At 45.2% G+C, this 13,385-nt stretch overlaps 1 protein-coding gene across 1 annotated transcript in view; it reads right to left on the bottom strand.

Moving 5' to 3' along the window:
• Nucleotides 1-13,385, bottom strand: part of LOC141140305 (armadillo repeat-containing protein 1-like) — a 61,679-nt gene that overhangs the window by 20,185 nt on the left and 28,109 nt on the right. Inside the window, exons 2-3 of the mRNA XM_073627330.1 lie at nt 7,627-7,718; nt 5,229-5,409 (exon numbers count right to left, since the gene is read on the bottom strand). Coding sequence (XP_073483431.1) covers nt 5,229-5,409; nt 7,627-7,718 — 273 coding nt within the window. The remainder of the gene's footprint in view (nt 1-5,228; nt 5,410-7,626; nt 7,719-13,385) is intronic.

The raw sequence follows: 13,385 nt of genomic DNA, 5'->3' as shown, positions 1-13,385 counted from the left end.
ACCTTGAGATAACAGGTCTGGGCGTACCGGTAGGGTCCACGGGGAACCCACCGTCATCCTTACTATTTCTGCATACCAAGTCCTTCTGGGCCAAGCGGGGGCCACCAGAAGTACCGACTTCCTTTACTGCCTGATCCTGCGAAGGAGTCGTGGTAGTAGCAGAATAGGCGGGAATGCGTAAATCAGTGAGAACTGATGCCACGGAATCACCAACGCATCCGTCCCGCATGCAAGAGGATCTTTTGTCCTTGCCACAAATCTGTCTATCTTTTTGTTGAATCGGGATGCAAAGAGATCTACATCTGGAACCCCCCATCTTTGGCATATGGCCCAAAAGACGTCGGGATGCAGAGACCATTCCCCTGGCAGTAACTGCTGGCGACTTAGATAGTCCGCCTGCCAGTTCTCTATTCCCGGGATGAAAACTGCCGATATGCATGGTACATGCATCTCTGCCCAGACTAAGATCTGGTTCACCTCCTTTTGAGCAGCTCGGCTCCGGGTGCCCCCCTGATGATTGACATAAGCCACTACTGTGGCATTGTCGGACTGGATCCTGACCGGACAACCCTGTAGCCTGATAGTCCAGGCTTTTAGGGCTAGATATATTGCCCGGATCTCCAGAATGTTGATGGGTAAGGTCCTCTCGGTCTCGGACCATATCCCGTGAACCGCAGACTGTTCCAGAACTGCTCCCCAACCTGACAGACTGGCATCTGTTGTTACCACCATCCAGGTAACCGGTAGAAAGGATTTCCCCTTCTGCAGGTTTTCGGGTATGAGCCACCAATTGAGGCTCTGACGCACCGCATGCGACAGGTTTATCGGAAAGTCTAATGCCTGAACCTTCTTGTTCCAGCATTCTTGAATGAAACTGAGCATAGGGAACTGCTTCGAATGAAGACACCATCTTCCCTAGTAGCCTCATACAAAGGCGGACAGAGGGACCCTTCTTGGTCCTGACTGCCAGAATCAGTTCCCTTAAAGCAGCGATCTTTGCCTGGGGTAGAAATATTTTCTCCTGGCTTGTATCTATAATCAGACCTAAATACTCCAGTCTTCTTACTGGTTTTAGGAAAGACTTTTCTAGGTTTAGGATCCAACCCAGGTGTTCTAGATACCTGACTGTGGTCCTCAAGTTTCCATTCAAGGAGGCTACCGACCGGTCTATCAAGAGCAGGTCGTCTAGGTATGCTATGACAGCTATACCCTGAGCCCTTAATCTGGCCAGAGGAGGAGCCAAGATCTTTGTGAACACTCGAAGTGCAGTGGCTATCCCAAAAGGCAGAGCCACAAACTGGAAAAGGGGTCCTTCTACCTCGAAGCGCAGAAACTTCTGATGAGCAGGAAAAATGGGCACATGCAGATATGCATCTCTGATGTCTATCGATGCCAGAAATTCTCCTCCCTGCAGGGTGGGAACTACTGTCCGAATTGATTCCATGCGGAAGGATTGAATCCTTAGGAATCGGTTCAGATCCCTTAAATCCAGAATGGGTCTGACATCCCCATTTGGCTTTTGGACCGTAAAAAGGTTGGAATAGAAGCCCAATCCCTGGTCCTTTGCGGGAACCATCATAATGACCTCCTGCGACAAAAGTCGCTCTAACGCTAGAAGGAGCGACTGCTTCTTCTCTGGATCTCTGGGGACACTTGATCTGAGGAACCGAGGAGAGGGAAATTCCTGAAACCCCAGCTTGTACCCTAAGGTTACCGTGGAGATTACCCATCTGTCCTGGAAATCCTCTGTCACAGTCTTCCCCCCACTTGAGTGAGCGGGGGCGCCCCCTCATGCAGAGGTCTTAGTGTTTTGCCTAGTAGGCTTCTTCCCCCAGGACTTCTTTTGTCCCTGGGGTTGACTCTTGTCTCTGGACCCAGATGGAGGCGGCCATCGAGACTGCCTGGAGGCTGAAGCCCCCGGCGCTGGAGAAAGAGTCCGTTTGAAAGAGGGACGCTTACTCTTCTTCTTGACAGGTAAGAGAGTGCTTTTCCCACAAGAGATTCTCTTGATATAGTTATCCAAGTCCTCTCCAAACAACCTTTCACCACGAAATGGAAACCCCGCCATGATGCTTCGGCTGACCAATTTTTCAACCATAGGATTCTACGTATATGCACCAACCCCAGTGAAAGACGGGAAGTTTGCACGATAAAATCTCTAATGGCGTCAACCACAAAGCATAAGGCCGCTGGAAGGTTAGCAAACCCCTGGGCCTGCTGTTCAGGTAATACCTTGATGACCTGCTTAACATGGTCTCTTAAGTATTGACAGACTCCAATCGCTGCTACTGCAGGTTGAGCCACTGAACCTGCTAAGGAAAAAACATCCTTCAATAGGGATTCCATCTTTTTATCTACAGGATTCCTGAGCATCTGAGCATTGTCTACAGGACAAGTCAGACTATTATTTACAGAGGAAATGGCGGCATCAATAGCTGGTATTCCCCACATTTTAATAAACTTTTCTTCCATCGGATAAAGTGTTGAAAACTTTCTCGGCGGAAAAAAACGTTTGGGTGATCCCACTCAGAATAAATGAGCTTTTCAAGTAAATTATGAACAGGAAAAGCCTGTGCTGCTTGGAAAGGTTTCAGTGACCCCAAAGCAGAAGAGGGTTCTTTAGCAGTTTCAGGTAGGGGCAACTTAAATGTGGAGCGGACCAATCCAGTAAGGATCTGCACTAAGACTTTCTCCTCTTGGGAAGTCGCAGAGGGTCCCTCTCCACCTGATTCCTCCGAAGAGGAATCATCCATCCCATCCTGATCCTCTGAAAGGGATTCATCTCCTTTATCCCAAAGCTCCTCTTCCTGAGGGTCTTGGGAAACAGAGGAAGGCCTAGTGCGTTTTCTTCTACTGAGTGAAGACGCAATCACGGCCATTAATCTTTCCTCTAAACCATTAATGGTTGAGGAAAAAACCTCTTTTGTAATATATACAGGGGCTGAAGTGCCAGAAGCAGGTGTAGCCCCTGACCCCATCGGCTCTCCCTGGCTAGCCGTCCCTGGCCCTTCAGGAGGGGAGGATGCTGCTGACAGGGGGCCCTCAGATCCCCTAGTGTCTCTGGTTCTTGGGGTGCTTGAACCTCTTCTACCCATAGTGCAAAGCAACAAGGTGTGAGGTATACAAATGAACACTGCCTGCTGAGCGATGTAGTCTGGCTAAAAGCCTTGCTACCCAATGCTCATTCTGGTGTTACTTCAGTAAATGCTGCCTAGGAGAATGCCTGTGTCCCACCTTACATGCGACCGTCAGCTCTGTGTCTCTCCAAAGGCTGTGTGCACCTGTACAGAGTGCCTTAATAGCCTGCAGCTGGCCTGAGTGGGAGTCTAAGCACCTGTGCTGACGTCCCGTCCCGCCCCCCCTCTAATGCCCCCCTCGAATTTTGAAAAAAACAAGCGCTTCTCGCGCTAGCCGACTCTCCTGAAAAACTATGGAGGAAGGCTGGGGGAGGGGGAGGAGGGAGAGAAGCTGGTAGTGAAGAACTTGCCTAAAAAAACGGCAATGGTCGGAAATGGTGGCCGAGGCAGCGGTGCCCGAGCGGTATAACCGCTTTCTAGACCAGTGTTTCTCAACTCCAGTCCTCAAGGCGCACCAACAGGTCATGTTTTCAGGATTTCCCTCAGATGAAAACGCATGTGGTAATTACTAAGGCAAAGAAACTGATCAAATCACCTGTGCAAAATAGTGGAAATCCTGAAAACATGACCTGTTGGTGCGCCTTGAGGACTGGAGTTGAGAAACACTGTTCTAGACCCCTGTGGCCTCTCTCTAGCCTGGGGGGAACATTCAAACATGAGAAATCCCCCCATCCCATCCTACCTTGGAGCCGGCCTGAGACGCTGTGAAATATGTGCAGCATGAACACTGAGACAGACAATCCAGCATGACAAGGTATGTGCTCTTGGCAGCCTCCGGTGGTCACAATAGGCATAGCATGCATTTACCTTAAAGGAGAAACCTACTAGAATTAGAAAATTCTGTTGAATCTCCTCTTACCTTATCCAGCCACAGGATTCAGTTTACACAGACCCAATCTTCACCTCTCACGGTGGGCTCCGTTTAAAAAAACCGCCAGAGACTGGGGCCCCCTACCAATAGGGGGATCCTGCAGTTCTGGGCCCGTAAAGCACCCGGCTAGAAATTAGGCTAGAAAACCATTTTCTAATATGCGGGGTCCAGCTCTCTAAAAAGAGAAGCATTACAGGTAAAACCTCGTTTCTTCGGACACGAGGCCCGGGTACCATCCAATTCGGCCTAGAAAGGACACTTTGAATGGATCCGGTCTGCCTGGCTTGCCCCAGTATAGGATATAGGATATTCCCTTTGGAGCTCAGCACAGGACATCTTTACACGTCCATCACCTAAGACACTGGCCTAAAAACTGAGGTATCCCTGCAAGGGGAGGGATTATATAGGGGGTTGAACTTCCTGATACGGTGTGCCAGTGTCCAATCACCAGTGATACCCTATATAACCCATCAGTAATTACTGTGGCTCTGTGTCCCGTGATGTTCGAGAAAGAAATAAAGGAAAAAAAGAAGACTAAGGCCCCTTGCACATTGACTTTTTTTTTTTACTTCCCCTCAATGTTAGCCTACGTGTCTTTGTACACATAGGCATTTACAGGCAAGGGCGTTTAGAGGCAGGAAAAAAAAAAAAACCCCAGCACGTTCAAGAGCAGCAGTGTTTTGTCAGAAAAAACACTTATGCCTAAATGCGTGTTAACTCCAGGCACGTTTAGCAATCGAGCGTTAATTTATTTCAATGACCAGAATAAATTATTCTAGCAAATGAACGAATGCCCATGTGATTGACGCAACTAAAAGCATTTTAAAAAAAATGCGGCTTTAGGCTTGTTTTTGATGCTGCTTTTCTCCTGCCAGTAGAGGCATTCAGGAGAGCTTGGCAGATGCCAGTGTGCATGAGGCCTTAAAAGAAAACTAAATGTAGCTACCACATTCAAGATTTGGTAAACTGCAATATAAAAGGTTTTTGGTCTTTAATACTGCTTTAAAGCTTAACTTCAGATAAAACGTTAGTTCTTATTATAGATATCTGTTCACTTCCTGTCCTAGGACACAGTCATTGCAACAGGAAGAGAGAAAAAAATCTCAGTGAGGATCTGACAGTTTTTAACTCTATCCAAAGCTGAAGAAGTTTTGGCTGGAGCTATATCTGAATCATTTAGATTTCTATAAAGGAGATCCATTTTAGGACAGAGTACTTACCAGATTATCAAGCCCATGGATATGGAGTGTTATAGTTTTTGCTCTTTTGTTGGAACTTGTAATGAAGAACTGGGGTTTGCTTTTGTAAATCTTTTGTTCTGGAGTATACATTTGAACAGATGCACTTAGCAACATGTAAACGGTCTGTGCAAGTAGTTTGATATGATTATCGACATCACCTCTAAAAGGGAAAAAAAAACAAAAATAAAAAGACTAAGCATTATTTCTGTATCATACCCCATTGTATATCTGAATGTTAACTGCCAAAAGATTTGTTTCCACTAACTAGAACATTTACACAGAAAGATTTGGGGGTGCTTATTTTAGATGACTGTAAAATGAGCAAACAGTATGACGAGGCAGTGGGAAAAGCGAATAGAATTCTAGGAGGCATCACTAGAGGGGTCACCAGGAGGAGGAAGGAGATTCCGATACCTCTATATAGATCTTTAGTGAGACCTCATTTAGAATACGGTGTCCAGTTTTGGAGACCTCACTTACAAAAATATATTGATAAAATATAACGAGTCCAGAGACAGGTAACAAAAATGGTGTAAGGTTTGGGGGATAAAACATATTGAGAGCGACTTCAGGAACCTAATATGTACAGTCTGGAGGAAGGAAGGGAAAGAGGAGACATGATTGAAACCTTTAAATGCATCAAGGGGGATGAATAAGGTTCAGGAGGGCATTTTTTTCACTATGAAAGGACACGGGGACATGATCTCAAACTAACTGGAGGAAAGTTCAAAACTAATCTTAAAAAGTATTATTTTACTGAAAGAGTAGTTGATGTTCAGAAATAAACTTCCAGCAGAGGTAGTGAGCCAGTTAACAGTAAATGGCTTCAATAATGCTTAGGATAAACATAGATCTATAGTCCGAAAGGTTTTAAAAAAAAAAAAAAACACACACACACACACAACACCTCTGTCTTTTTCTGGCGTCACGTTTCTATGTGACATGCCTAGTGTACTGTGCTCATCCCTTGCCTTGTCCATCTCAGGCGCTTGTGTGTGACATTTTGGATGGATGAGAGAAGAGAGCCAGAAAAGCAAATAGTGTTTCACAGCTGCTTTCTTGCTCTGCATATGGGCGAACTCTCTGCCCTACTGGCCCCTTTACACTGCCCTGCTAACCCCCACCTTCTGCTCTTGGCAGTCAGTGGGCCAGTCCTCTCTCCTGCCAATTCCTGATACAATGACCTTTCGCCCCCTGTCCTTCCAAAAACACCCCGTCCACCGCCCTACTGACCCTTACAATCTGTCCTATAAACTGGTAACACCTGTACTATGCCCTACAAACCACCAACTCCTCTTTTCAACCCTATAAACTACGGACATACATATTATTGACCCCTGTGCACTGCCCTGCATACTACTTACACTGGCCAGAACTCAATCCAGCCAGTTGGGCCAAAACTCAGAGCAGGCAACCAAGCCAGAAATGAGGTCAGCCAGGCCTGAAAATAGTCAAGCAAGTCAGCCTGCAGTAACAGTGGAGTTGGGTGGCATGGTGTCCAAATGGACTACGGGAGGTACAGACATGCTGTGCATAGGCCATCTGATTAAATCCAGGATCAGGGGAGTCAGGACTATCTTTAGCTCTGTGACTCTTCAAATTTCCAGGATAGGTTTCTTTGTTCCAGGGGTACCTCCTCCCTGTTGTTGACAGTGCTTGCTACAAAACTGAGGCATGCTGGTTGTGAGAGGAGTTATCCTAGCTTGGCTTACAAAACACTTTTTTGTTTGCTTGTGTCCAATTCACCTGAAGGAGGCAGTAAGGCTGCATTCACACCTGAGCATTTACAGCTTGAAAAACGCCCAACAAGCAAAATCCCATTCATTTAAATACATTTAATAATAACAATTTAAATGGCCCCTGTTCACATCTGAGCGTTTTGTAGCCTGAAGAAAAACACATGAAGCTCAAAAAAAGTACACAAGCTTCTTTTTGGGCAGATTACAGGCGTTTTTCTTCTTTTTACGCTGGTGACCTTTTGACCTGTGCAAAATACACGGTAAAAACACGCGACTTTCTGCCTGAAAACAAAATGCTCAGGTGTGAATGCAGCCTAAAATCTAACAGAAATGCCTTCCTGTGTCCCACAATGGACTCAGGAAAATAAGGATTTTTGCCCTACCAATAAAATCACTTTCCTGGATTACTGTACACTGGTAGAGAAGGGTGAAAGAATGCAGTTTCTTTCAAAGTTGGCACAGAAAGCCGGGGATGAAGATTTGGATTGTCATATCTGTGCAATGAAGTGGCACCAAAAAAAGCTGCCAATAAGATGGAGTCGTCCTTTGTAGTATATCACCAAATATTCTATAGAAATGCTAAACTATACGACATATTCAGAACTAATTGAATATAGAACACAATCAACCCAACTTACCGGTTTATTATATTCTCCAAACTCACCATCATACCAAGTTCACACCTCATAATTTCACAGTGATTGGTATTTTCACATAAATAGCGAATAGTCTATTTTTGAAAAAAGAAAAAAAAAAAAAAAAGACAAAATTTAAAATAAAAGCACTAAATGCTAAACAGGTCTTATAGCACATAATAAAGTATCAGTATTTAAGGTCTAAAATTTGGGTCACTAGTGTTTGTAGAACTGACCACATGGAAAGGTCAGAACTGGATGCCTTTACTAAGCTCCCCTGCTTTTGTCTGCCAGCTGCAGCAAAGATACATCTTTTCTAACAGAATTAGGACTATTACCCTCTCCATAAGACAGCCTCGGGGTAAGTAATTAAAGGAATGGAATAGGGGAAAACAGTCAGAGAAGTTCAGATACAGTGAGAGGAAAAAAAAGTATTTGATCCCCTGCTGATTTTGTACATTTGCCCGCTGACAAGGAAATGATCAGTCTATCATTTTAATGGTAGGTTTATTTTAACAGTGAGAGACAGAATAATATCAAAAATATCCAGAAAGATGCATTTCAAAAAAAGTTATAAAATTGATTTGCATTTTAATGAGAGAAATAAAATATGTAGCAAGGTCCCAGGCCTCCTTTGATCTAATGAGGACCTCCAGGGCCAGAGATAGCTGTCATCCTTCTGTATGTAGACGGTTGTGAGGCATGATGGGTATATAGTTGGTAAAGTTATTAGGCGCCAGACACTTCTTGGATGCAAAAGAAAGTTTATTTCTCTTAACAAACCTTTTTTTGGGGGAGAGAGGGTTAGGGCCAGGACACCCTTAGGAAGTTGAAAGGATAATTGGCAGACTCAGAGACTTAAAAAAAAACAAATAAACCATGCGCTTATTGGGCATTGGGGGACATTGCAGGAACTGGCAGCAAAGGAGAACACACAAGAGGAGAGAGAGGAGGAGGAGGAGGATTCTAGCATTTTCAGAGGCATTGAAGCAGAAGAAGACCTAAATTAAACAGTTATATCCGAGGACGCTTAAGCTTCTATATGGAGAAGACGCACCTGGGAAAGAACCGCTAGGATTCCACCTTCTGTTCATCTTTGGTGTCCCCTCTCCATTGCCAGTGAGCAATTTAAGCCTGTTTGACCCATACAGCATACGCTCTGTGGGTCCCAACTTTCTGGTAAGCCTCCATTCATTCGGGTGGTGGTTTTGCACAAGTGTATATCAACACATATTGGATCTTGTTTGAAGGCTTCCACGATCACATATTTTGGTGTTCATCAATGTTGCAACAAGTTTATTTATCGGATATACTAATTACTTACCGTGGGTCCAGTACTTTCATTACGCCTTCACTCAATTTCGGGACAGTCTTGTCACTATTATATTTGTTTATTCACATGGTGACCTTAACGGTTTATATCATGATGGACTTTTTACGTATTTAACATGGACATTCACTAATATGTAATATTATTTTTGACATTTTTTTCTTTACTGCATGTGTCATTGCATTATTTCTTTCTCTATATTTTTGCATCACTTTTAGCGCTACACTTGGTTGTATAAGACTCAGAGACTTCAATAGGAGGACAGCCATGCAGGGAAAGGCATCCAGCAAGACGCCACATCTGCATGTGTAGGAATGCTGTCTCCTGTGTCAACAGTCTTTAACAGTTCCTAACACAAGCTGAACAATTCCTTTCTATTCCACTACAATCACTCCTTGTAGTTCTTTAGCCCACTGAGCTCCCAGTCTCCCACTAGACCCACTGATTCATTGTTACTGAATCCCTTGAGCTCCTTCAATCTTCACGGTGGTATCTTCCTCAAGCATCACCCCTGCTTCTCTTCTGGGTCCCTAGCTTGGCACTCTAGATTCCTCTCAAGCTTCACCCACGCTGGCCTGCTTGGTCCCTAGCTTAACACTAAGGATGAGCTCCGGCGTGTTCGCAGGCTGCACGTGCCGAGCCCGACAGGAAGTCGGAAATGCACTGCGCTAATCACAGGCAGTGAGACATTTCCCGATCTCTGCAGCCGCACATCGGGAAATGTCTCACTGCTTGTGATTAGCGCTGTGCAGTATGCAAACACGCTGGAGCTCATCCTTACTTGACACACAAGGCTGCTCTGCAAGCGTCACCTCCACTGGCTGGGTCCCTGGCTTGATTCCCACTGAAGTTTCCAGATTCTTCACCGTCCCCGGTTGGTGAGAATACTGCTCCAGTACTTGTCTTAGTTACTCACTGTGGTCCCTGGTAAAAAGGCCGGTAGTCCCTTGCTGGCGACAGCTTCCCCTCTACCTCCGACCATGACAGGTTCTCCGGCCGACAGAACCATCACTTTTGGTTGGAGTGCAAGCTGCAGTCCCAACCCTGCGCTGCTCTCTTGCTTCTGGATACGCCCTCAGACAGCCTAGCAGCCAGATGTGCCCGGGATAGGTCCCATCTCTGGCCTAGCTACCCGGGCAATACAACACACAACCACCCAGACACCCGTCCAGGTGGCACAGAACACAGATCACCTGATCTCACCCAAATATATAGACTCTCCCAGCAGGCCAAGGGATTCAAGAAAACCCCTGCACATTGGCTAAGATACCCCATATACCCATAAGCTGACCTTGCTTTGCTCTTCTCGTATCTAGTATCACCAAGTACCCGGCCACCTAGTGGTAGAAGAGAAAAGTGCAACAAGGCCAAACTTAGGGAGAAATCAAATAGGTCTCTAGCAATCAACCAGGATAACTACTCCTAGCAAGAAAATTTGTCAGGAGCAACCCTGTCTAAACTCCAGGGTGCTACAAGTATTTAACCCCTTGGCAAAACATGACTTACTTGGTGGCAAAACCCTTGTTGGCAATCACAGAGGTCAGAAGTTTCTTGTAGTTGCCGTGTGTTTTGGGTCATTGTCATGCTGGAATACCCAAGCCTTTTTCCAATGCCCTGGCTGAGGGAAGGAGGTTCTCACCCAAGATTTGATGGTACATGGCCCCATCCATCCTCCCTTTGATGCGGTGAAGTTGTCCTTTCCCCTTAGCAGAAAAATACCCCCAAAGCATAATGTTTCCACCTCCATGTTTGACGTGGGGATGGTGTTCATAGGCAGCATTCCTCCTCCTCCAAACACGGCGAGTTGAGTTGATGCCAAAGAGCTTGATTTTGGTCTCATCTGAACACAACACTTTCACCCAGTTCTCCTCTGAATCATTCAGATGTACATGTGCTTTCTTGAGGGGGGGGACCTTGCGGGCACTGCAGGGTTTCAGTCCTTTGCGGCGTAGTGTGTTACCAATTGTTTTCTTGGTGACTATGGTCCCAGCTGCCTTGAGATCATGGACTAGATTCTCTTGTGTAGTTCTGGGATGATTCCTCACCGTTCTCATGATCATTGAAACTCCATGAGGTGAGATCTTGCATGGAGCCCCAGACCGAGGGAGATTGACAGTTATTTTGTGTTTCTTCCATTTGCGAATAATCGCACCAACAGTTGTCACCATCTCACCAAGCTGCTTGGCAATTGTCTTGTAGCCCATTCCAGCCTTGTGTAGGTCTACAATCTTGTCCCTGACATCCTTAGACAGCTCTCATTAAAATGCAAATCAATTTATAACTTTTTTGAAATGCATTTTTCTGGATATCTTTGTTGTTATTCTGTCTCTGTTAAAATAAACCTAACATTAAAATTATAGACTGACCATTTCTTTGTCAGTGGGCAAACGGCAGGGGATCAAATACTTTTTTCCCCTCACTGTAGGGAGTAAGGGGGGGGGGGGATGATTGGGAGAGCTACATGCAGAGGGTTTTTTTATATAAATGCAGAGAATATATTAAAGTGTAAGTTAACCTTTACAGAAAAATCTGTAAGGCGAACTTACACAGGACCCCCTCCTCACCCCAACCCCCCCCCCCCCCCCCCAGTCCTGCTGACCTGCAGCTCAGTGATCTTCCGTTCTGAGCCCCAGTATAGCCGGCTCACGGCTCCAGAGCATAGAATTCCCCTCAGCTTTCTCTCTTCTTCTTCCCTGCTGAAAGGACGGGCTATGCGGGTTCTGATTGCCCGGCACCGCCCATGTGACGGCACCGACCAATTAGAATGCTCCTAAATGTACCTCCCAGTACATTTAGGAGATTAAGCTCCAGAGCCGTGAGGCGGTTATACCGGGGCTCAGAACAGGAGATCGCCGTGCTGCAGGTCAGTGGGACTGGGTGGGTGGGGGGGTCCTGTGTAAATTTACCTTACAGATTTTTCTGTAAGTTGAACTTACCCTTTAGGCCACTTTTACACTGAGGCGCTATAGAGCTAAAATTAGGGCCTGCAAAGCGCCTCTCCTGTCACCTGTGCGACTTGGGACTGCAAAGTCGCATGACAAATCGTACCCCATGATTTCCAACGAGTACCATTCATATCTGTGCAACTTCAAGTCGCAGCTACATCAAAGTATTCTCTGTACTACTTAGGTCCGACTTTGATGCGCGTTGAGGTCCATAGACCTCAAGATTACGCAGGCATTGCTTCAAGTCGTGACTTTCAGCACTCTACTGGATCGCCTTTCAGAGGAGTGGCAATGACAGCTGTATGTATAAATGAGCCCTTGGTCACCACTAGGGATGATCTCAGGTGTGTTCAGGTTACAGTCTGTGCCCACCTCAACAAGCCTGTCAGGAAGTTGTCACCGTATGTATAAAAGGGGCGCATATATATATATATATATATATATATATATATATATATATATATATATATATATATATATATATATATATATATGGCTGGGGTATATATATATATATATATATATATATATATATATATATATATATATATATATATATATATATATATATATATATATATATATATATATATATATATATATATATATATATATATATATATATCTCTGAGGGGTGGGGTTCATACTATAGCCTAGGTTCATACTAGATGCGGTGTGAATTCACAGCGGATTCAGCACCGCATCCCGTCCATGCAAACCGATTGCGGAGTGTATGTTAAAGCAGAGTTCCAGTCGAAAGTGGAACTTCCGCTTATCTGTCTCTCCCCCCCCCGCCGGTGCCACATTTAGCATCTTTCAGAGGGGAAGGGGTACCTGTTGTTTTGGACAGGTACCCCTTCCCCACTTCTGGAAACCGCGGCGCTGTCCCTCAGAAGTTCGGCCCCCCTTCCTACGCCACCGGGCCAAATAGAAAGCGCAGTGCCCTTTGTGCATTGCACAGTAGGGAACCAAAAATCGTCTGAGGTGCCGACATCGCGGGAACTCTGAACAGGTAAGTGTCCTAATATTCAAAGTCAGCAGCTACAGTATATGTAGCTGCTGATTTTTATATATTTGTGGGGGATATTTATTATAGCAAAAAGTAAAAAACAATGCGTTTTTTTCAAAATTGTCGCTCTTTTTTTGTTTATAGCGCAAAAAATAAAAACCGCAGAGGTGATCAAATACCACCAAAAGAAAGCTCTATTTGTGGGGAAAAAAGGACAACAATTTTGTTTGGGAGCCACGTCGCACGACCACGCAATTGTCAGTTAAAACGACGCAGTGCTGAATCGCAAAAAGTGCTCTGGTCTTTGGCCAGCGAAATGGTCCAGGGCTTAAGTGGTTAAGCACCCCAAAGATGCTGACTGCAGGACTTTTTTCACCGATCCGCCAGTGCACCGCCCCTGTGTGAAAGCATCCATTGAAATTAATGAGAAGCAATTTTCAGGAGCTTTTTAGGTGCTATTTTTAGCACAAAAGCGCCT

Source organism: Aquarana catesbeiana, linkage group LG04 (genome assembly GCF_042186555.1).
Source record: "Aquarana catesbeiana isolate 2022-GZ linkage group LG04, ASM4218655v1, whole genome shotgun sequence".
Classification (NCBI taxonomy): Eukaryota; Metazoa; Chordata; class Amphibia; order Anura; family Ranidae; genus Aquarana; species Aquarana catesbeiana.
This window is presented reverse-complemented; position numbering and strand designations above follow the sequence as displayed.